This window comes from Centrocercus urophasianus, unplaced genomic scaffold (genome assembly GCF_019232065.1).
Source record: "Centrocercus urophasianus isolate 14NV4802_14NV808 unplaced genomic scaffold, USGS_Curo_1.0 seq_26, whole genome shotgun sequence".
Lineage (NCBI taxonomy): Eukaryota > Metazoa > Chordata > Aves > Galliformes > Phasianidae > Centrocercus > Centrocercus urophasianus.
The window spans coordinates 12,110,387-12,133,364 of NW_024884822.1; the positions used below are offsets into that span (position 1 = coordinate 12,110,387).

Below are 22,978 nucleotides of genomic sequence, written 5' to 3' on the forward strand. Positions count from 1 at the left end.
TAACATACAGTACGTAGATAATCAGGGCTTGGTAGCTTCCAAAAACTCAGGTGTGCAGGGATGCCTGTTGTTTTCAGGTGAATATCCTTGGCACTGCTCCCCCACCCCTCTGGGTTTGCCTCTCATCCAACAGAGCCATGCAGACCTGGGGTTTAACACTCCAAGCCTGGCAGTACTGCTGCTGCAGGCTGATTTATTCCTTACTCACAGCTGGAACTGGGAGACGGGCACATTATTTTTAATGCAGACTTTAGTTCTCTTACAAATATCTCTCTTTTTTTTTTTTTTTCTTCTGTTTTTTTCTTTTTAATCTCCATTTCAGCATCATAGATTTAAACTAAACTCAGAAAAAGTTCACCCTGAACAGTTCCCTAATACAGAAAACTTTGACTCTTTATTGTTGTGTTATGCAACCATCTAGAGGGTGTGTGCTTCAGTAGGTCCTCCAGGCTGCAAAGCCAAAGATGCTTTGGGGACATCTGGCACAGCCCTGGGTTCTGCCTGGAGCCCTTGTCAGCCTGGGCTGGGGGGTCTGTGGTGCAAGAAGGAGCCTGAGCACTTTGTGGACTTGCAGCCATCGTGTCTTATTTCTTTGGGAAACATTTCCAGGCTGAGTTGTCTATGTGAGGAGAGGCTTTATGAGCCTAGGCTGCAGGTAGAGGAGAGGGAAAATGCAGTTCTCCTCGGATTTACTGTTAAATGTAAATAGCTGCACACATTGATCAACCACATGCTCCTGCAGCAGTGCTAGGAAAGGGAGAGGTGGGTTGGTAGCCCAGCGCTTGGTCCTGCAAATACAGCTGTATTTCCGGTGGAGTGCTGCTGCTGATGGGACAAGCACATAAGATCTGTGGGATGGATGTACTCTTCCTTCCTCACCAGTGAGACACCTGGCCCCATCCATGAGGCTTCCCACTGTGATCTGGGGGGGATGGGTGCTCCCCACAGAGTACAGCAGAGCTTTAGCATGTCCTTTGGAGAAAGCAGAACACCGCATCCTGCTCCAAGCCTGTGGTGAATCGCTCCTGGGACCCCATCAGTTTAACCAAAGCAGTTCTTAGTCCTTAAAAACCTGAGGTAGTCCTGAGTGCTGTGCCAGAGCCGTGTGCCCCTGTCACTAACCCTGTCGCTTCCTTCCTCACCTCTTTGTGCTCTGCAAGTTGTCACCTCTCGCTCAGCTGCTGTGAAACCTTCTTGCTGGATCGCATGCATGAAGGATAAGGTGTATAAGTAACATAGCCAAGGATTGTACAGTATGCGAGTAGAGTCTCTCTCAGAGCATGACTGATACTGCTGTGTTTGTAAATTGTTGGAGTATTTTATTCTTTAATCATATTGTTTCTTCCATCCCTTTTCAGGGTCCCCTTGGTTTGGATGGCAAACCAGTAAGTAGCAGCACCTGCTGAACGTGTCATCTCTTTCTTCACACTGCTGTGCCATGTCTAGGCAGAATCCCAAATGCAACCTGAATCCAGATATTTTCTGTGTGTACAATTGTTTATGGGGCAGATTGCATTTAGAATAATTACACTGTGATCAGTAACACGTGCAAGTTTAAGCTCTGGGCCTGAGTTTTCTTTCTTTTTTTCTCAGAAGCCCTGTGGACACTCAGTGCTCTATGCTTCTCTTGCTAATTTTTACAGTCACACATGCACTGATGGTGTTGGCTGAGCACCGGTCAGTGCTGAGTCTTTTCACTGGAAAACTGCTGCCGGCGTGGCTGCTTCTGGTTTTTGTTTCCCAGTCTCAGTTTGTTCCACGTTCACTAGAGGGCACCATCTGAAATCTTTTCAAGCTTTGGTCCTCGACCAAGTGATTTTTTTTTTTTTTTTTCTAAAGTCGCTCAGTCTTTGTCTGGAATAACTTCTTGACTACCCTAATTTCTAGCCAGCTAGAGAATATTTTGTTATAGCTTTATGTTGTATGTTTTTTCATAGCTGTGGTTGGATTTTTTTTGCTTTTTTTTTATATTGTCTTTGAATTAGCAAAACACCATAATTAAAAGAGTGATGCAAACCTCAGCGCTGCACTCCTTCACCAACAGGGATGCGAGTGGCTGAAGGGGAGGAGGGAGACCTCTGGATGAGCAGCAGGGAGAGCCTGAATGAAAAAGAAAACTTAAGAGTGGCCAAACTCAAACCAGACTGCTCACGATCTCTTCCATAAGAGTGAGCGGCCAGCAGGTTTGCTCAGAGCCAAGCTACCAGCAGGAGGGATGCAGCGCGAGGCTGCAGATGCTCCAGCATCACTGCTGACCTCCTGCCTCCTTCCGTGCCACACTGCTTCCACGCCGTGTGCTGGACTGAGCAAATGATGCTTGATGGTCTTGTGCTTGAAGGATGTAGAGCAGCACATCAAAGCTCTGCGGCTTCTCTTTGGGGCTGCAGTGTGTCTCTGGCTGTATGTCTTACAGAAAGCTGTTTAGAAGGAATATGACTTATGTCTTCAGCGAATAGGCCAAAGAAAGCAGCCCATCCTCCTTGTTTATTTCAAACAGATGTATAATTGTTGTAATGATATGCTGAGCATGTGTTTTTCTAGAAGTGATTTAATACTTCGAGAAATGTCTTGTGTCTATTCGGCATCATCTGCCCCCGAGTGGCTGTCACGCTGCCCAGCCCTTCTCCACTCCTGTGCGCCTGCATAGCAGGCAGACCCCCTTGCTGCTTCCCAGCAGTGTGCTGTTTGTGTCCAGCAACAAACTGCTTAAAGCAATAGTTACATGCCTCAGGTTTGTGAACTGGTGAAAGCAATCGGCTTGGTTTTGATGTTGGGGTAAGAGTGTATGCATTGATACCACTGTTTCTGATTTGTTGTCCTTATGTTTTTTCAGGGGCCTCCAGGACCAAAAGGGGAAAAGGTAAAGACTATATTAGCATGCAGTTAATCAGAAACCGCTGCATGTCCTTGTTTTGCTGTGATTCTTTCTGTTCACTTTGCCCATGCACGTCCCATACAGCATGGCATCGCCACTTGGTTTGGTTCAGCCATAGAGCTGTGTCAGCACAGGAGCTGAAAGGCTGCGGGCTCCATCTCTCTGTTTGCCTGACATCCTCCTGTGAAATTCGAGCAGCCAGGGAATGTCATTACTGTACAGAAAGTGATGTTAGTCCATGCATATGTAGGACATAAGCATTTGCTAGCGGAGCCTTAAAGTTGGAAACAGTCCGTTGTTTCAGATTTATTATGTTTCATCGCCTGCCAGGGCAGAACCATTCCCTATTGTGTTGTCTCCAAGACTTCTCCTCCCTGGTTTTGAATACGTTAAGCAATAGGACCCTTCCCACTTCCCCTGTGTGCTGTTCCCTCGTCCAGCTGACCCCGCGCTCGGTTCCTCGCGTTTGAAATCTGACCTCTAACAGCTGACCTTTGCTGTTCCTCCTGACGCACAGGGTGAAGCAGGGGACATCGGCCCGAGGGTGAGTAGTGACACAGTGTGTTGTTTCACTCCCAATTCTGGTTGGGTTTGGTCACTGTGCAAAGCGTGCAACTCTGTCCACGCGGCGGTTCTGGAAACGCTTTGTTTTGCTGTTGGAGCTCTTCACGTTGTTTCAGTCTAACCATGAGAATGGGGAAAGGAGCTGAAGATCTTTATGGGCCTCATTAAGAGTTTCACGTGCCTTCCTATCCCTCATTCCTTCTTTCCATGTCAGAGATGTTCTCCTCTCAAAGCTGTGCTCCTTGTCTGTTGACATCAAAGTACCAGTACATGATGGAAGTCATAGCTCCCAAGGCAAGGTGCTGTGTTGGGTGGGGTGGAGATCTGTCCCCTCTTGCTGGGAAGAGGGTGATGTGCAGGCAATGCCTAGGCTGCCTGTGATTGAGAATGAAGGCTGTTAAAAGGTGAGGGGGAAATTGTTCTGTCTATAACGTAGATGGAGTTTTCTGCAGAGGGCAGTGGTTAATGTTGGCCAGAGATGCCTCGGGGCCATCTTTCCTTTTTCTGCTTGAGGCTTTTAAGTGCTTTTTGGTGTCATTTTTTTTCCCAAAGCAGCTCCATGGGTGTGTCTGGAAACGTCACCCCTGGGCTTGAAGAGCCCCAAAAATTCCCCAGCCAGATTTATTCCTGTACAGCTGTGGAGGGGTTCAGTGTAAGATCTCAGCCTTGTTCTGAGTACCCACCCCCAAAACAGGCTTTCGAAGACAATTCAGCTGCACATGGCTGTGAGTCTTTGCTCCCTGGCTGGGGCTGTAGGTTATTTCTGTTGGGGAGGGTAGGTATGGGGTCGGTAATTTGCTTGGTGCTGGAGGTGCTCACCAGGCTTTGGAGCTGTCAGGTAAGCAGGGGGCCTGACTGCTGCCTGCAGCCCCCATCCTGCTGCAGAGCAGTGGGCAGAGGCCTGGGCTGGACTTGCAGACATAGACTTGCACCAGCTTTCACAGCAGTGTTTGTCTAATATTTTAATCTACCAATAATTAAGTGCTTATTTTCCCATGGTTGATCTTTGTCCAGATTTTATTTTATTCTTGTGTCATCTTGTTCTTATTTATGCGTATTTTATATGCATATATATTCACATATATATTACACAAGAATAAGAAAAAGGCTGGACCAAGTAGGTCTACCAACCAGTGCCTGGCTGTGAAAATCATGCGGTTCTATCTCCAGCTTTCAGGGCTGGGTTGGATATGAAACTTATTGATACCATCTGGCCCAGATTATTTTTTATTTCGTAGTTTAATCTATCTTCTTCCTTGAGTTTCGGTGGTAGCTTTGTTGAGCTGATTTTGAAAGATGTCACAGCAAGTCATCACATCAACGGGAAGATAAATAACTCTGGCTGTATCCAGCACTGTGTGCTCACAAATGTGTCTATGGGAGGTGGGGCTGGGACAGTGTGTGTCACTGAACACAAGCATGTTATCCCCAGGAATGGCAGATTAAAAGAAAATAGCACTTGGGTTGGTTTTGGAGGGACTGCACGCGATAGAGGTGAGATGAGGATATTGGGGAACAGCTACTGGACGTGTTGGTGTCTGCTGTTGTATCTGTCCCTAATTAATACCTGCCAGCAGCATGGATACGTGGTTATTACACACAGGAGTATGGCTCGTGTCAATACTGGGGGTAAGTTTTGGAGGCAGCAGTTTCTGTTGGGCTGTCCCAGGCAAAACCCAATGGCAAAACTGAGCATTTGAGGGCCTGCAAAGGGTGCTGTGGGACTGTGCCTAACCAGGCAGGGAACAAACATACCCAGCACTGGTGCAATGCCCCTGGGTGCACTGATGGGGAGAAAGTAAGAGCACACGTCCTCTCTGTTCTGGGGAGGAAAGAAGGAGCCAAAGCAGGATGCTGTCAGAGCTGGGACCTCTGTGCCCTGCAATTCATGCTGGTTTCTCTCTTAAACACTTCCTTACACCTCTAAACAGCTTCATAATCCAGGACGGCCGCTCTGGATTTATTACCCTGGCTTAGTTGATCCTGTTCTCACTGGCAATGCAGACGTTTGGACAAATGATGGGATTTGATGAACTTTGCACATCTGGGTTGTGCATGTGACAGTGGTGCCAGATTGGCTCTGAAGGAGAGAAGAGGGGCTTCAACACAAGCTTGTCCTCACGTGTCTTAAAGAATCCCAATATAACTTCTGACAGGCACCACGGGTGGGAGTCACTGGAGGAGGTCAGGTGAAGGAAGAGCAAGGATTGTGAGCTTTGCCAAAATGTCTCAGGCATTTTACTGCTGAGATGAGGCAGCTTGGGGACAACGGCAGTGCAGCATCACCAGCTTTTATCTGGTGTCCAGGTGCCTGGCAAAGGTGACCTGAGGCTGTTGGCTCTCTAGCTTTGCTTCCCAGTGCCTCTGCCTCGTGTTGCAGAGAAAAGGGCCCATGCTCCATAGCCCATGAGGTGCTCTCCTGCTTAATGACCAGGGACTGTCCCAGCAGCATCAGCTTCTGAGCTGTTGTGGAGTTAAACCTAATACAGCTGAACAGCTGTGGGCTCAGCAAGTGAAAAGGGGCTTTTTCGCTCTTTATGCAAAAAGAAAGATGCTTGCTGAGCTCAAATTGCAGGTTAAGAGCTCAGCATGTGGAGTGTCCTGCAGGGCTCACCGTGACAGCCATTGTGGAAATGTACAGATCTTTATAGTATTTACTTATTTTGAATCATGATGTTGAAATAGCTAAATCGCATACTCTGAAGCTGACAAATGTCAGTGTTCATGGTTTCTTTTCTCTGAGGCTGCATTGCTGCGCAAGGTCAGATCCAACAGCCCAAATGCCTCAGGGCCAGTGCAGTTTGGGGCAGCTCTGGCTTACTGTGTGCTCCCCTGGCACCCGCCTCTCTGTAGTCCAGATGTTTGCAGAACCAGAGATGACATCTCTGCATTTCATGGCCCTAGGGGCAATCACCATCCTTAGCAGGGATCATTTAAAATAAAATGTGCAAGGGCTCTGTGACACCATTACTGTGGATGTGTTTCATCTCTGTTTTACCCTTTAGGATTTGGACATTATTCCTTTCCAGAATGGCTGTATTTGAGTGAGGGCTGAGCTAAAGCCTCTCTGCAGAGTGAAAATCCTCTTTCCTGGAGGACGTGCTGCTTGCTTGGTCTCTCCTCTTGCAGTCTTCTGATGGATGAACCCTGGGCTGGATGGTAGAAAAGGGAGCAAGCAAAAACAGCCTGAGAAAGGAAACCTACTGCTTCTCTCTAGATAAGTGGGAAGGCTGAAAGACAATAGCAATGACTACTGACATGGTCTGAATACATTGTTTTTGCATCATATAAATCTGAGAGATTTATCAGCGTTTTGCAGGCTGGTGAATACATCAGTATTCATTTTAGCCTGAAAAAAAAAGATAATATTTGGTCTCGGGAGAAATGCTGGGATAAATCCCATGTGGTTTTTACTGGAAAATGCTCTGCATTCTGAAGAAGAGTCCTGCAGTAGAGAATCGTCCATACCCAGCAGCCCTGAATGTCCTATTGTGCAGTAAGCTCATGAAAGGAGATTTGTTTTGCTGTGTCTACTTACTGATAGTGCATCCAGAATGTTAAAGCCCCCGGTTGTCTATCTAGACCTACTCCTCTTATATCAATTAATTATTGAAAAGAAGTTGTTGTGCATTTTATGGCCTTTCAAACTCGCTCTGTGCTGTGCTTGCATCCTAAATTCTTGCTCTTTCCTCTTCCTCTTCCCCCTGCACTGTGCTAGATGGTTTTCCCTCGCCTCAATCACGGATTTCTGGCTAACGATCAGCTGGTCTTTAGCCGCCGGGTGCTCAAGGTAGACGTATCAAATCTGCTGCCTCTGGTTTGCTGTGTTTGTTTGAGCTGCTTTTGTTCCCTCGTTCTGGCTGATGGCGCACTGGTGCTGTTTGGAATTGTCAGTGGCATGGAGCACTCAGAGGTGCCTGCAAGGAGCAGCTGGGGTGAGCCCTGTCAGAATTCAGGGGGAGTTTTGGCAAAGCAAGGAGACATAAAAGTGATGGTGTTTCAGCATTTGGTCCTTTATGGGAAGCGGGGATCATGCAGCAAACCCTATAAATGTTCATAGAGCGTATGGGCAATGCTGGTATCGAAGTAAAGTGCACTAAAATGCCACTGCCTAAATCCCCGTGCTCTAAATGTGACTTTTTAATTAGGCAAAATTCAGTGGGAGACTCTTGTCAGCATTGGATGCAGCGTTCAGGATTAGCAGATAGGATCTTTGAAAATCACGCGAGTGATTTAGGAGTGCAGATCTCGTTGAAAGGCAGCGGGGTTCGTGCTGCTGAGTCACTTAAGGACTTCTGAAAATCCCACACTTGTCTGTGATTTGAGGGTGGACCACATATTAAATACAGTCCTGTTGGTGCCTCGCTGGTAACCCATCCAGATGTTGCTAAAAGATTTATGGCACAGCCTTTCCATGAGGATTTCCATTGTGTAGCCACATGTCGGAACCACGGTGGCCGGCGGCGGGTTGCAGCGCTCCCCTTGCACAGCATGCACCAAACCTTTGCAATCACAAGGAGAGGCAGTGGCTGCTTTCGTCCCTTGCATCCCAGTAGGATGTCAGCTGAGCTGGATGTTAATATAGGACTTTGGCTGTATTTAAAGTTTACTACTAAGAACTGTTTGTTTTTTTTTTTTTGGGGGGGGGGGCGGGGGGGAGTTTGTTTTTTGTGTGGTCTGCTAAGGTCTGGACTTGTGTGCATGCTCCACGCCAGCATGTTGTTGGGTTTCATTTATTTCTGGGTATGTTGAATTGGTGGATTCTGTGCAGATGGTCACTGGGGAAAGGCTTAATGAGATGAAACCACGTTGGAAGGCATTGAGCAAAATTCCATTTGAGGAACTAGACTCAAAGGTCTTGGAGCAACTCTGAGCTTGCTCTTAGCCTTCCCAATTGGCTGCTGCAATTAACCCCTCTGGGATCATAGAATCATAGAATTGCTCAGGTTGGAAAAGACCTCACAGATCATCGAGTCCAACCACAACCCAACCATACTATCCTCATTCTAACATGGCAGAGATCAAGTTGCCCATGGCCTGGGGATGCAATGCATGTGTTGTGGGCACCCTCTGGTCAATACCAAGCTGCTGTGCTTGCCCGTGCTGCTTCATCTCACCATGTCTGTGTGAACTTCTTCCAGGGTGATCAAGGTCGAGATGGAGCCACTGGCCCCCCTGGTCCACCAGGACCCCCAGGTGCCCGGGGGCCTCCTGGTGACACAGGAAAGGATGGCCCAAGAGGACCTCAAGGCCCCCCTGTAAGGACCAGAGATGTGCAGTGGGCACATGCTGTGTGGTCCCCAGTCTAGTGAGGGAGAGGAGAATTAAGAGCATCCCCTTCCCCATCCCAAGTGCTGTGTCCCCAGTGCTGGTGGCTGCTTGCATTGCAGAGCCTTGGGTCTCGGAGTGAGGAAGCAGAGGGAGGTTTCCATCTTCAGCTCTGGAGAAAAGAGCTGGACCCGGAGCGTGTGTTTGTGGCCACCAGCTGTAATGCAGAAAGCCCAAGGGGGATCCCCTCAGTGATCTGTAGGCATCAGAAGACCTGTTGCAAATCTCCAGATCACTGGCAATACATTTAATAAAGAAATAAGCTGAAACACAGTGCTGTTGGATGGCCTGATCACTGAGTATTGAGAATGAGGAATGAATGACAGGTACTTCCAGGTCTTGTTTCTTTTGTTTCTTTTTTTTTTTTGTAGGGCCTTAAAGGCGAGCCAGGGGACGACGGCCTTGTGGTTAGTATTGCACAAAGGTGTTCCTATTGCACTGCCCAGGACATCCCTCGCTCTGTGTGCTGCTTGCTCTGCACTGGGTGCTTTCATGTCTTTGCATATTGATGCCAAAAATTGTAATGCATAGAACGCACGAGTAAAAATATATATGTGTAACTATTTACTAGTTGTTGTTGGGAGCATGGTTCTATTTATAAGGGAGGATGAAAAGCTGGCATCTGCATCATTTTTTTCATGGGGATGAAAATATTCCTGGACGTGTCTGTATTCTGTTTTGCTCTATAAGTATAACAAACTGATTTTTCATTCCATAGGGTGCCAGGGGACCCCCGGGGCCAAAGGTGGGTGATCAGCATTTTAACAAGAATTCTTGACATATTTCTGTAGAAGAGGAGTAGAAATGCACACACACATTTCACGGTGGAGTTGTTCTCATCCGTATTCATCACATACTGAATTTCTGCACTACTGAATTAACCATTGACTTGAAGTTGTCTGAGTGTGCAACCTACACAGAAAGCACAGCCCCGGCCCTTGGTAAAACCTTGAAATGGGGTGGGGTAGGAGCTGTGGGAGTTAGAGGTCAGCGTGCTGTAGGAATGTGCTTTCTTCCATTTTGGGGGCATAGAGTTGACCAACGCAAGCAACAAATTATTTGAACTTGACAATGTATTTCGAGTATTGGTGTAATTGGCCTTATTTTCTTGTTCCCTAATCTTTCTCCTCTGTGTTTATTGCTTTTGAAGGGCGAGACTGGCATGCAAGGAAAGAAGGTAAAACAGTGACTTTGCTTTACTTTGCTGAGTTCTAGTCTAGGGAAACCGCTTCCAGAGGGTGATGGAGAAGTTGCAGTCCTGGCTGCATGTAGCACCCCAGTGCTGTTCCCCAGGGTCCCTCCAGTGTGCTCCACGAAGAGCTGCGACCGCACAACCCCGAAGTGCAGATGCTGCCATGTCAAAGCATGGCTTTCATTACAGCAAACAGGCCAGAAGCTGCAATCACATCTGCCCTGTAGACAAAAAGAATGAAATGCTGGATGCCAAAACAAAGCAGTAGGTCTGAGTCCTTTTGCTCAAATAATTCGAGCTTGACTGAGAAGCTTTTGGAGGATGTTATCTCCCAAAAGGCCCTGTGGTGGGCTCAGTTTCCTGGGAGAGCCCAGGGAGAGGCATGGCCACACACAGTCTCAGTGTGGTCAATTCTCAGGGGCAGGAGAGGAATTTCCCACACTCAGAAGGACAGATGCTCTGTTTGGGTTGGGTGTCAAAGACTGGGAGATGCACGTGTCCAAGTTTTCTGCTGTTGGCCCTATCGAGGAGTGAATAAATCACTGCCTTCATCTAAAACCAAAGTGCTGACAGGGCCCAATCGTTTCCTCTGGTTGTTTTGCCCCATAACAGACGTAGCCATGTGCATTTTTCAGATGACAATTTGTGTAAAGTTTTGGTAACTGCCCAGCAAAATTAACCTCTTAAGCACCTACAAGACAGTATTACTTCAGGAGAAGAACAAAGCATGACACAGGAAACCCAGAAGATCTCCTGGTGTGCTGGTGGTCACAGTGAAGTCAGTGAGGATGAGGGGTAGTTTGCAAGAGGCCTGTAGGAAATTAACAAGGCTCCCCAATACCCTTTGTGGGTCAAATATATAACTCTGTGGCCATGCCCCATACCTGTGAGCAGAGGAGGCCGACACAGAGCTAGATGGGAGCAGAAGACCATGCTGCAGGTTTTTCCTGGCTTCCTGCAAACCCAAGTAGGGCTCGGATCTGTGCTCAGGTCAATGAGGGTGAATGAAGAGTTGAACCCAGATGGCACATGTGTACAGGCCCTCTGTGTTTCACTTGCTATGTTTTGTTTCATCAGGGTGATGATGGCATCCCAGGGGAACCAGGACTTTCGGGCTCTAAGGTGAGTGTCTGCTCTGTGTCTATCTAATGTGTGTGCTTGGCAGCACCTGTTGTTCTCTGGCTTGCTTGTTGGCACTGCGGTGTGGTTGGGACATGCTGAGAAATACAATTCTGCCTGAATATGGGAAAAGAACAAAAAAGAGAAAGATGTGTAACTCATCCCTCTGCCTTGGTCAGAAAGCCTGGAGTTTACAACTTGTTGGCTGTTGCAGAGAATTGCCATGGAGAGCCTCCACTTGCAGAAACAATTCAAACAGCATTGCTGGCGATGGCCTGGGCTTTGGGATGGGGCATTGTACCTAGTGGGCTCTCAGTTGGGAGCCTTTGGACTGTGGTTGTGGAGCCAACATTGTAGATGAGCACACAACCCACAGCCAAACTGCTGAGCCTGTAAAACTCCCCTTAATCTTGAATGTTCCCCATTTTGCACATAGGCAATGTGATACGTTTTAGGCTGAAAACGGAGCTTTCTTCACTTGTGTTCATAAAAGTAACAATAAAGCAAGAAAACTACAACCTGGAAAAATCTGTTCTGCATCCGAACTATATAGCATTCATCTAAATCATCTTGCTTTCAGGGAGAAAAGGGAAGCACTGGTCTGAAGGGAGAGAATGGCACGGATGGTGTGCCAGGACCCAAGGTGAGTGCCAGCCTGCTGGGGAGGCACTGCATTTTGGTTGGGTTGGTGTCATAAGCCTTTACTGTCTAGAAGTCTCATAAAGTGCCAAAAATGAAACAAATAGGAGATTTTTGTGGAGTATTTTACCCTTTTCTGGCAGCTTAATGAAAGCTGGAGATCCAAAAATCATCTCCTGTAATGTTTTTCGTTGAATTGCCTCCTTTTTCCCCAGATAGCTAAATCTCTGATCACGTTTTGACCTTCATGCATTGATTGTTGTGGTATCGCTTCAAAGTGGAGAGTGCTTATGTGCCTTACTGTTCTACTTATCTTCAGAACTGCAAAGGGATGTAGTAAGACAGTCTTGATATGTTAAGTGGTGATGATATAACATGGACAGCATTCATGAGCCTTTATTCCCTCCTCAGCTGCTTCTTATTTAGTCTGATCTATCCCTGGTCTTTCTGTATTGAGCAGCCATGGCTCCTTGCTAGGCTATACAGGATGCAGAAACGTGGGCTTGGATGACCCTCTCACGTTTTTTGTTTTAAAAACAGGGTAGCAGTGCTTGTTTGTTCCGCCTAGGGTCTGCTGAATTGAAATTTTCCTATGAAGACTTCTTGTGTTTGTGTATTTATTATGTGTTACTATGTCAAGGGCTTTAATATGATTCATGAATAGATTTCCATGGGATGGCAGAAGGGGCAGTTCTGAATCCTGAGCTGAACTCCAGGTCACTGCGGTGGGAATCTTAAAGCCATTCATAACTCACAACTTAAAAAATAATAATAAAAAATAACTGGCACAGACTCCTTCCTTAAAGTCGCCCTCAGAAATGGTTTAAACGTGTTGGCTGAGACTTTCCACATGCAATATTCAGCCTGAAGCAAGAAGCTGCAGCACAAGGAGCCAGAGCTTGGCATGGCGGGAGCAGCAGGCAGCACTTGTGCAAATGGGATGGATGCTTTCCTGCTGCCAGCTAGCTCCTCCAACATCTCTCTGTGCAAAATGCATTTGCTTTGAAGTCAGATCTGTTGGGCTTTTTGTTTGTTTTGTTGTTTTTGTTTTGCTGGGTGCAGCGGTTCCTTGTTGGCACCATACTTTTTGCCTTGAATCTGAAATGCATGCTGGCATCTCGTGCCATTTAGCTTAGTTGTAGGATAAATATTCCACATTTTCCTTGGTGTTTCTGAAACAAAAAATATGATCTGCATTTTCAGGGTGAGCCTGGTGAGAAGGGAGGAGTCGGCTCCATCGGACCCCGGGTATGGATGTTCAGGATTTTCCTTTCAGTGTTCACCATGCCCCAAGCTGCCCCACGCCACCTCCTCCTGTTTAGCGTGTTGTCAAATAGTGTAAGGATCAGTTCCGTGTTAGGAAGTACAGATGGTGTGTATTAAAACAATACCAAATACTGCCCGTGGAGACAGCGCTGGGAAATGTAGTAAAGTCTGATTTTTCTTATCAGCGTGACCATCCTGTCGACATTTTTCCTTTGTTGTAAGAAGCTGTCAGTAGGTTTTCTCAGTGATTTTGATGCACCCCTCTGTTACGTACGTTTGTAGGCTTTTGAGGTTTGGATGGATGACAGCTGTCTATCTAGGAGCTCATTACATTGGTGCCTGGTAATTCCCCCCCAGACACTGGGCTGCTGGGTCCCTGCTGTCACACAGCCTGGTTCTCAGGTGCTGCAAAAACTAAACAGGTTTGTCCTCGGTTGCAGGGTCCCCCTGGCCTGAAAGGGGAACAGGGTGACACGGTGGTGATCGACTACGATGGCCGCATCCTGGATGCACTCAAGGTGAGCTGGTTCCTGGGGGTGGCAGGGAGGGGCTGAAGTCCTATGCTATTTCTCCTTCCTGAGGTCTTAGCGCAGAGCCAGCCCAGAGGGCAGGGTTTATTCCACCCTGTGTGTGGCTTTCACTGCAAATTGTCTCTTGTTTGGATGTCCTTGAAGGCAGTGGGAGGATGGGGTGCAATGCCTGGGTGCTAACCTGCCCCAGCGCCTGCCAGGCCTCTCCCTGCTGCTTGTGTTAGGATAAAAGAAGGCGAACAGAATAAATACTTAATTACAGACACATTTGAGAACCATCCTAATTGTTTTATAACAGGCTGCAGGGATACACAAAGTGGTGGTAATTACCATTTGCCAGATGTCTGCACGGGTTGCTCTGACAGGAGCACGGCATGCAGCTCCGTGAGTGGAGGCTGTGGATGGAGCTCCTTCGGGGCGGCCCCAGCAGATGCAGCAGGGTCCATCTGCAGGACGTCCCTGTGTGAGCATGGGGACATGGCTGAGAGCACAGCACACTGCTCGGCCATAGGCGTTGTGCTTGTTGTTGTCTGTTTGCACGCTTACCATATGTGGGAAGAGAGCTTGGAGAAGTGATTGCTTTACGCAGCTTCCAGTGTGATTAACATGGTAGTGTTTGAAGGACAAAAGGTGCGATACGGGGTTGTTTTTCAGCTGGGAGACTGTGAGTTTGCTGTTTGAGATGACTTGCACCTCGCAACGTAAGGTGTTCTGTGCTCTCTGTACCCAGCAGAATGCAAACAATGCAATCAAATGTGGGACTGTGCTGACACCCCACAGCACCCTGCCTGCTGCATGGCTCGGGGCATGTGTTCTATTTCACCAGCACCCTCAGTGCCAGGGGCTGAGCTCACGGGTGTGTTTGTGCTGGCACTGAGCACACCGTGTGCTCTGTGGAAGGCGAAGCAGTTGCGCTCACACTTCTTCTGTTGGCTGTTTTTTAGGGCTCGCCAGGTCCCCCAGGGCCACCGGGCCCACAGGGAGCTCCAGGCCCCAAGGTAAGGCTGACCGCCAGTGCAGGCTGTGCTGTTGACAGAGCTGGATGTTTATTAGTGGCTCTCATGTCATAAGACTGGGCAAACGTCTGCTAAAACAAGGCAGGACTTGGGGCTTGTATAGTGAAGGAAATTATGCTTCCTTAATGCTTCCTCTAGCTGAAAAAGCAAGTTTTCATACAGCAGCCAAGAAGGGCTCTCCTTTCCTTGGTTCTTGGTCCCCTACAGACACACGTGTCCCAGGAAGGAATCCATCTCTGCCCTACACCTGAGGGCTGAAATCCTGGTTGGTCTGGTACTTTACATGGGGCAGGAGAGAGAAGAAAATGGGGGAAAATGCCTGAGTTGGGTTTGGGAGTGTCACAGGTTGCAGTATGAGCTCGCCTCCTGCCCCACACTGACATGCTGGGGCAGTGCCTGCACCCTGCCACTGTGCCCCTGCTGCACTGCCACTGCCCTTGTTCATAACTGATCACCAGTAACTTACTGTCAGCTATAGTTTTCTTTAAAAGAAGGCTTAATTTGTTTACCAGTGTGTGTCAGCACATGGGAAAGTGCAGGATTTTGGTGCTGCCCAATCTCAGCCCAGGTTGTGCTGGGCCGATGAAGCCCATCAGATCTGGGTGTCATCCTCACCGCTGCTCCTCACACTCTGATGCTCAACCTATAGCCACCATAAATGAGTAACTTCTTTCCTTGCAAAATGTCTTCCTAGGATTATTTACTGATTTAATTTACTGTTGGCTCTGCTTTCTTTGTGTTGCTTCAGGGGGAGCTGGGCCTGCCAGGTCCACCTGGACTGGATGGAGAAAAGGTACACAGCATGGTTGGACTGGGTGGAATGGTGCAGGAGAGCGCTCAGGAGCTGAGTTAGAGAGAACTGACCTGTGTGTCTGTGGTGGCTGCCCCTGTGAAAGCCAACATCAGCCTGCCCCTGCAGCCCTACAACGCTGCACCTCCCTGAGTTAAACACTCAGCTCTGAGCACGCAGATGATGCACTTGTCCACATCTGCTGAGTTAAATGGGCTACTTTTACAAGTTGTGAGACAGTCTCAAATTCTGACGTAAACCTTCCAAAACCTAATTGCTGCATTCTTTGCTGTGGCCAAGCAAAATTCTGCTGTGTCTGCAAAATCAGTATGCGTGAGTTTTAACATTAAAACATGTTTTCACGAGTTGGCGCTGCAATGAGGGGGGGCGGAAAAAGAGCAACACAGCAGAAAGGCAGAAACAGGTTGGTTGGGTGTTGATTTGGTTGGTTCTCTTCAACACTCGTATCTGTGTTCTGTAAAATTCTAGGGTCCCAAAGGAGCTAAGGGTGACCAAGGCAGTGCAGGGGTCACAGGACCGAAAGGAGAGACTGGAGAAATGGGCTTATCAGGTCCACCGGTACGTCTGTGTGCTGCAGTGCATTGATTCCTGCAAGTCTTGGAGTGTGGTTGGGTTTTGTTGAGCTGGGCAGTGGGCTGTCCACACTACACTGCTTCAGGTGGAGGAAGTGGGGACTTGGAGTGTTCCTAACTAATAATGCTGATAGTGGTTTGCTTCAGAATAAATGAAATGTGTGCTCCAGCCTGGGGAAAACCTCCTTTTCTCAAATAGCTCCACAGCTATTGCTGGAGCAAGGGAGGATGGCGTGTAGGGGAAGACAAATGCATTTTTCTCTTGTTCTTTCTGGGAGATGAGACACTTCAGTGCAAAATCCGTATCTTTTAGGGAGCAGATGGGCCAAAAGGAGACAAAGGAGACACTGGATCACCGTGTTTGCAGAACAACCACGTAAGGCACTGACACCACGCAGCCTCTTCCATGAGGCAAGGGCAGGGGAAGTTGGTGTGTGCATCAGTGCAGAGCACAGGACGGACCTTCTGCATGAGAACTTTGGGATGCCTCTAAATGGGGTTTGTGTATTAGGGAAGGTGAGGGAAATGATCAGGCACTGTGTAGGCACTTCGGACTTTGCTTTGGTAATTGAGATGTTGAATGCTATTTTGTTTTGCTCTAAAAACATACTGTGCTTTGTGCTGTTTTATAGGGCTCCTGTTTTTTTTCTTTTTTCACGCTTTGTGCTTAGTATCAAAATTCATAAACTTTTTTTTTAGGTGTTTATTAATGACATATGAGCTCTAATTCTGATTTTTTTTTTTTTCTAAACAAAAAGGCTGGTTTCTTTGTGTCCATATGGAAAATGACCTCATTTTCCATTGAATCTATTTTGCAACTAGCAAATGTACTGAGTAGCATGGCCCACGCCTCTCATTTCTGAGGCCAGCCTGATCTGCGTGCTTACTGAGATCCATTTACCTACTAATTCTACGGGCACCTCTTTGGTTAGCAGATACCTGGATTACCTCTATTAAATTAGAGGGCAGGCTACAGCAATCCTGGGCTGTGTGAGGTTTTCCTGAGCTGCCTGCTTTCTCTGTGTCCCCGTTCCCAGCCCCATTAACGTGCCATTTAATTTCTTTCATGCAGATCATCCCAGAGCCAGGACCGCCCGGGTTGCCCGGCCCCATGGTAGGATGATGGGACACTGGCATGTGCAATAGAACAGAGCTGCAGAGTTATACTATGCAATTAGTGAAAGGAAAGAGGGTGTTTTTGTTCTGTTTAATCTGGGCTGCTGTCAATTTGGGTTCCCCACCACTGTGGTGTTGATATTCCCACAAATTTGCCCGGGTCAGTTTTTTTTGCCATTGATTGCAGCAGGAGAGAATGTGGGCAGTGGTGTGAATACACATAGTCATTTTCAGTGCAGGTTTCTGAGGTGTTTGGTATCTACAGTGTTCCAAAAGGCCGAGAAGCTGCCAAGGGAGTCAGGAAAGCTGGTAGACCTTCACTGGTCCACGGGCACCTCGGGGAGACCACGCAGGGTAATGCTTTACAACCACACAGCGTTTCTGCACTGCTGCACAGCTCTCCCTCCAGAGCTGACTCTTCAGCATTTTATTGTTGCGTGTTACGCAACGCAGCCTTTTACAGTTCCTTCCCACTGATTTGACGTAGGAGAACCAAATAAACTACCACCTGTCTTGAAAAAGAAATATTTAGCTATTGTCAGCCCGTAACTTTAGCAAGAAGCGGTTTGGGAGGCAGACGTAGGGGTTTGTTTTTAAATTCTGCTTTTATAATGCACCATTGTCTTTCCTGTAGGGTCCTCCAGGAATCCAGGGGCCTAAAGTAAGTCCATAAATCAAATGTCACCCACTGTTTCCAGGCTTCCACTGCATTATTTGCAGGACCACAAAGGACTGTCAGCTCTGGGGACTGATTTTTTTTTGTCACAGTTTGTGACAACACATCCCTTGATTGTGTTGTTCAGCAGTTGGTGTTTTTGAAAATAAGCCATTCTTCCTTCCAAATACGTTTTATGATCTTAAATTCACTATGGAGTCCTGTCAGCCTGCAGCACATGCAAGTCTGGGTTTCCAAACCCACATACTGAAACCTTTATTTTCAACTCTTTCTTGTATGGTCTGGTCAAGAGGAGAACATGAACAGCAGCAAGGGTTTGAGCTGCTGGGAGGTGTCCTTGCCACAGCTGTGTTTGGAGTTGGTGCTGCGGGTTTTATGCTTGCACTGCTCTGCCTGAGAGCACAATCCTGCTTTTTTGCACCAGCTTCCCAGCTGAGGCTGTTCCCAAGGCCCACGTGCTGCTTGGCTGATGCCAGTGTTTCATTTCTGCAGGGCTTGGATGGTGCAAAGGGAGAAAAAGGTGACAGCGGTGAGAAGGGGGAGCAAGGCGATGCGGGCCCAGCTGTGAGTTGTTTCCCCACGTCTCACTTCAGACTGTTGGCAGAACCCAGCCTTACAGCAACTTTCCTAATGCTTTTTTTTCTTTCTTTTAACTGCCTTCAAGGGTCTCCCTGGAGCTCCAGGGCTCATTGGCTTACCTGGTACCAAAGGAGAAAAGGTAATCATTGATGTAGGCCTGCGTTAGATCTCATTCTCCCACTGGATCTCCATAGAAGCTAGGTTATTGATGGCCAAAGCTTTTTCCTGGTCAAAGTTGCTCATTTTACCAACGTTCGTCTCCAGAACCTCAGCTCCAAAGAGTTGCTGTTTTTTAGCATCTGTCAGCATTTGATGACAGCAGTTGGGTGTAGTGGTTGCTCCCTGAACAACTTGGGAGCACATCGAGCCCAGACAAGCAATGCTGAGCGCACAGACAGGTGTGCAACCCTCACCATCTCCACCAAACTTAGTATGTCACCAAATGGAAATCTTTGCCTGCTGCACTGAAATCAGTCCAATGTGTCTTGTTTTTGTTTTTACAACTGCAGGGAAAGCCAGGAGAGCCGGGATTAGACGTGAGTATGGAGAAAGTTAATAGTGATGTGTCAGAATGTGAATCACACACATGTGAAGGCCATCAAGATTGCTTGCTGTTCTCACAAATACACATAACTAACACTGCATGGACTGTTCTCCCTTCTCAGGGCACCCACAGAACGATGTCAGTAGGAAGAGGCGTAACTCACAGCAGCAGTTGTTTGGCTGCTCCCACTGCACAGCAGTACTGTGCCACACAGCAGCGTGCTACTGCTCAGCTGAAGGTGCTGGGGGGGGCTTTCTCTTCCAGTTGAGAATACTTGCATTAGATTCAGGAAAACCAAAATCTCTTATAGATGAAATATGAGCAGGAGCTTTCCCAATAAATTTATGAGATACAAAGACAAAAAGGAAGAAAATACCATATTCTTTGCTGGTTGCTTTTGTTGATTTGAGATACTGGGATGTGCACAAAGTAAGCTTACACCGCTTTTCTTTTCCCACCAAAAAAAAAATCCATAACAGGGTTTCCCAGGTCTCAGAGGAGAAAAGGGAGAGAAGAGTGAAAGAGGGGAGAAGGTGAGTGGGGTCATGGCTGTAAGGGTGCTGGTGGGGATGAGCAAGCTGGGGCAGAACTGGCTGCTCCTCTTGTGTCCCGCAGCGTGGGTTCCCCTCCAGCTCCAATGTTTTGTGGTTCACAGCTGTAAGCTTCTCCCTCCTTGGCAGCCTGCAAACGTTGGGGGAGCTGGAGCAGCCTAGCAGCTCCAGGTTGGGAAGAATTGCTAGTTTTGGTTTATAGACCTTGAAACTGGGTCCCAGTCAGGTTTTGTTGCAGGAATCCTTAAATAGACGGGTGCCTGGCTGGTGCCATGCTGGAAGCTGGTGCTCCAGCAGCGCTGGCAGGGGCTGCCCAACACTCCTTGCTGCCAGATACCAACCTGGTCTCTAGCAGTGACTGGTGACTTAGCCACCCTATTGCTATTATTTTTTATATTATTATTGCTATAAATTATTGCTATCCTGCTTTAACTGAAGACTTTCAGTCATTTAATTGCCCGATTAAGGTTGCACCAGTGCAAACATCCCTACTCTGGCTGCCATGTGGGATGCTGCAGTAACTGTGCAAAGCAAAAACAAGGTGTGTTTCCCCTGCCAGCCACCCCTCTGTTCCTGATACTATTTTCCTTTTGCAACAACAGGGCGAGCGAGGGATACCAGGGAGAAAAGGAGCCAAAGGGCAGAAGGGGGAACCTGGCCCTCCCGGACTGGACCAACCCTGCCCTGTGGTACGTCTTCTGCTTTGCTCATCTGAAGCGTGTGTTGCAAGGACTGAAACGGGATGCAGCTTTGCAGCCCAGGGAAGGGAGGGAGGATTTGGTAGATCTTTAGTTTGCAGTAAATCAGAGCAGATGGTTATTGTTTTCTCACTTTTCTTAATGGTTTGTTTTATCTGCACTGCTGGAAGTTCAGTGCTTGCTTTATGGGCTCCTCACTGGCCAGATGGGAACAAGCCACAGCAGTAAAAATAAAGAATCTTTGTGTAGTGATCTTCTTATTGCAGTCAGGAACAATGGGCTTCAGTAACGCTCTTCAGGAGATAGCGTGCCCTGGTGAAGCTGCCTGCCTAGATTTTGAGTACATTTGCAATTGGGGAGTAACTGTGCAGCGGCTGAGAGGCAATTTGAAAGCCAGGTCAGCTCTTTATCCCATCATCTCCCCAAACTGAGCAGGGACCATGCTGACTCTAGCTCTCCCGCGTGGGGAAGTAGGTTGGTGTTGATAGCATGTTAATACAGCCAAGGCTGTGTGATGTATGAGCCACAAGGCTGCCAAAAAGTGCCTCTGGGATCAGAGACCTCCCGTGTTTCTCAGGCTGAGATAGCAGCTAGCAGCTCAGATCTGTCCTTTCTCAGACACATCCTGGGCTGCTGTTGTGCTGCATGTACACAAACAGCCTTTCCAGAAAACCTGCCTTGATGTTCAGGTCTGAGGAAGCTGGGATTCTCCAGGATGTTTCAAACCTTTGTACGGCTCAGAAAAAAATTCACCCTGGTTGTTTGGCCTGGTAAAATGTACCTCCTTTTACTTTACTGCTGTTCGTTTGATGACTGAAACCAGAGATAGCCATTCCTTAAAATGCTGCGCGGTTTTAGGATGAAAGAATAATTTGTGTCTACTATTGAGGCTGCCCAAATGTGACTATTACATCATAGTTCAGCTGCACTTAACTAGTAGTGCCAGCTCTGCTTTAACTCTCCAAAAACACATTGCTTGTCCAAATGTGTGGCTTTCTCACCTCGCCAGCACAGCTACAGCCATCAAAGCTGTCGCGGAACTCCACCGTACCAGCAAAAATATCCTTCATTCATTGTGCTTTATTTTGCTTGGAGATTGAACGTGAGCTACAAATACTTTGTTTTTGATGGATCACCTTTCCTTTCTCAACATGCTGGATGATTTAACCCTCATCTTTTTCAAATGAGAATCTCTGCTTTGAGTACAGAAGATATTTCCCAGATGACAGTCTGTGTGTCTGTGAGCTCCCCACCATAAAACAACTCCGTTGATTTGCTGTGTCATCAGAAATGGATGCGCAAAGTTCTGAGCCCATTCTTTCTCCTTTCTGCTCAGGCACTGATGTCTGTTCAAGTAACTCCCATGTCCTTTATCGTTCTCAACAAGCAGTTATTTTTTCTTAAACAGGGAGATCGTAGTATTACAGGCAGCAATGGGGACCCAGGTCTGCCAGGCCTGGATGGGGTGAGCGTGCCCTGCCCGCTGGTACAGTACCTGCTCTTCCCTTTCTTGCATGGTTTGTGTGTGTCCTGCTGTGGCCAAGCCCCTTCCTAAGGCATGAATCCCATCAAGGAGAGAAGGAATGCAAAACAGCAGGAACAAGACGCTTCACTTTGACACTCAGAGAAGGACACCACTGGGTTGTGCCTTTTTCCTAGTGCCTTTAAACAAGGAGGGCAGGCCATGGGAGATCGCACAGGGGGCTGTTTGACTCTTTTCAGCAGTGGATCCTAAAACTCAGTTGTTGTTTCTCTGGGTACACGTGGCCCAGTTCGGTTCACCTTGTGGTACCAGCTGGGTGCTGAGCTGCCCCACTGAACAGCCCTAGATGCTGTGACTGGAGGTCGTGGGCCCTTTGGGCATTAAAAGGGCATTTGCTGCATCAGCTCTGCACTGTGGAGCTCAGGTTGAAATCCTCTGATTAGGCAGAGAGGTTCAAGCTCTGCTCGCTGATCCAGAGGGTTCTGCTTGACTAGCTAAAAGAGGTCATTGTTTTATTTTCATTTTTTTAACCATAGAAAATGCTGCATGTTAGATGATTTGCAGTTGTCTTCAGAGAAACAAAAGGGCAGTAAGCTCTTTTTCAAAAAGTTAAATTGCTTTCATATGTGTCAAAGAAACCAATTATTAGCAGCAGGCCTGCTTCAGCTCTTCAGATTTACTCCCCAGAGATGTTATATTTGCTAAGCATGTCCCATCCTAACTGTACAGAATACACAAAGTCAAGCTATAGAGCAGGCACTGTAGGGGCAGAAGGGGATTTCTCCTACAATTGATTACAGTGACCAGTTAATGCAGCAGATGCGCTTTTTCCTGCCTGTGTGTGACGGGTTAATTGTCATTAGTTGTCATTAGCTGTTGCACGCTGCCTTGGGCGGTTGTCCTCCTCCTCCCCCCATTGTAGTCATGGGGGCTACTGGGTTCTCGGTGATTCTGTTCAGTTCTGGGGTGTGAGCCTCAGCTGAGGCTTGTGAAGCACTTTGTGAGCTGACCAGTTGTTCTGGAGTCATTCAAGTGAAGCGTGGTAGAAACGTGGAGCTTGATGATGGCCAAAATGAATATTTTGAGTGTGCATAAGGGAAAAAAGCCTGGGGAAATCAGCCTTGTGACCATCGGTGAGTTGGGATGTGCTCTGACAGACCAGGTCAGGACGTCTCCAGGTGCCAGAACCACTCTGCATGTTGTCCCTGTTACCCTTCACCCCCTGACCACGCCAATAAATGTCAAGGATCAAAATGCTGGCTTGCTGTCAGCAGAAAACTGTATGTGCTTCCAACTACCGTAATGTTATAGGAAAGTCTGAAAATAACTGGACCTGTCACACTAGGAGTAGCTGGAAAGGGTAACCTTACATCACTGCATCTCTTTTATTGGGCATAGGCTATTTTACATATAAAATCA

At 47.6% G+C, this 22,978-nt stretch overlaps 1 protein-coding gene across 1 annotated transcript in view; it reads left to right on the top strand.

Moving 5' to 3' along the window:
- The window catches only part of COL23A1 (collagen type XXIII alpha 1 chain), a 159,097-nt gene that overhangs the window by 126,807 nt on the left and 9,312 nt on the right, over window positions 1-22,978 (top strand). Inside the window, exons 8-29 of the mRNA XM_042826648.1 lie at window positions 1,359-1,385; window positions 2,834-2,860; window positions 3,393-3,419; window positions 8,581-8,697; window positions 9,139-9,174; window positions 9,486-9,512; window positions 9,918-9,944; window positions 11,037-11,081; window positions 11,659-11,721; window positions 12,921-12,965; window positions 13,424-13,501; window positions 14,458-14,511; window positions 15,278-15,322; window positions 15,809-15,898; window positions 16,226-16,288; window positions 16,985-17,026; window positions 17,663-17,689; window positions 18,197-18,268; window positions 18,369-18,422; window positions 18,793-18,819; window positions 19,307-19,360; window positions 19,981-20,067. Of these exons, the coding sequence (XP_042682582.1) occupies window positions 1,359-1,385; window positions 2,834-2,860; window positions 3,393-3,419; window positions 8,581-8,697; window positions 9,139-9,174; window positions 9,486-9,512; window positions 9,918-9,944; window positions 11,037-11,081; window positions 11,659-11,721; window positions 12,921-12,965; window positions 13,424-13,501; window positions 14,458-14,511; window positions 15,278-15,322; window positions 15,809-15,898; window positions 16,226-16,288; window positions 16,985-17,026; window positions 17,663-17,689; window positions 18,197-18,268; window positions 18,369-18,422; window positions 18,793-18,819; window positions 19,307-19,360; window positions 19,981-20,067 (1,134 nt within the window). The remainder of the gene's footprint in view (window positions 1-1,358; window positions 1,386-2,833; window positions 2,861-3,392; window positions 3,420-8,580; window positions 8,698-9,138; window positions 9,175-9,485; window positions 9,513-9,917; window positions 9,945-11,036; window positions 11,082-11,658; window positions 11,722-12,920; window positions 12,966-13,423; window positions 13,502-14,457; window positions 14,512-15,277; window positions 15,323-15,808; window positions 15,899-16,225; window positions 16,289-16,984; window positions 17,027-17,662; window positions 17,690-18,196; window positions 18,269-18,368; window positions 18,423-18,792; window positions 18,820-19,306; window positions 19,361-19,980; window positions 20,068-22,978) is intronic.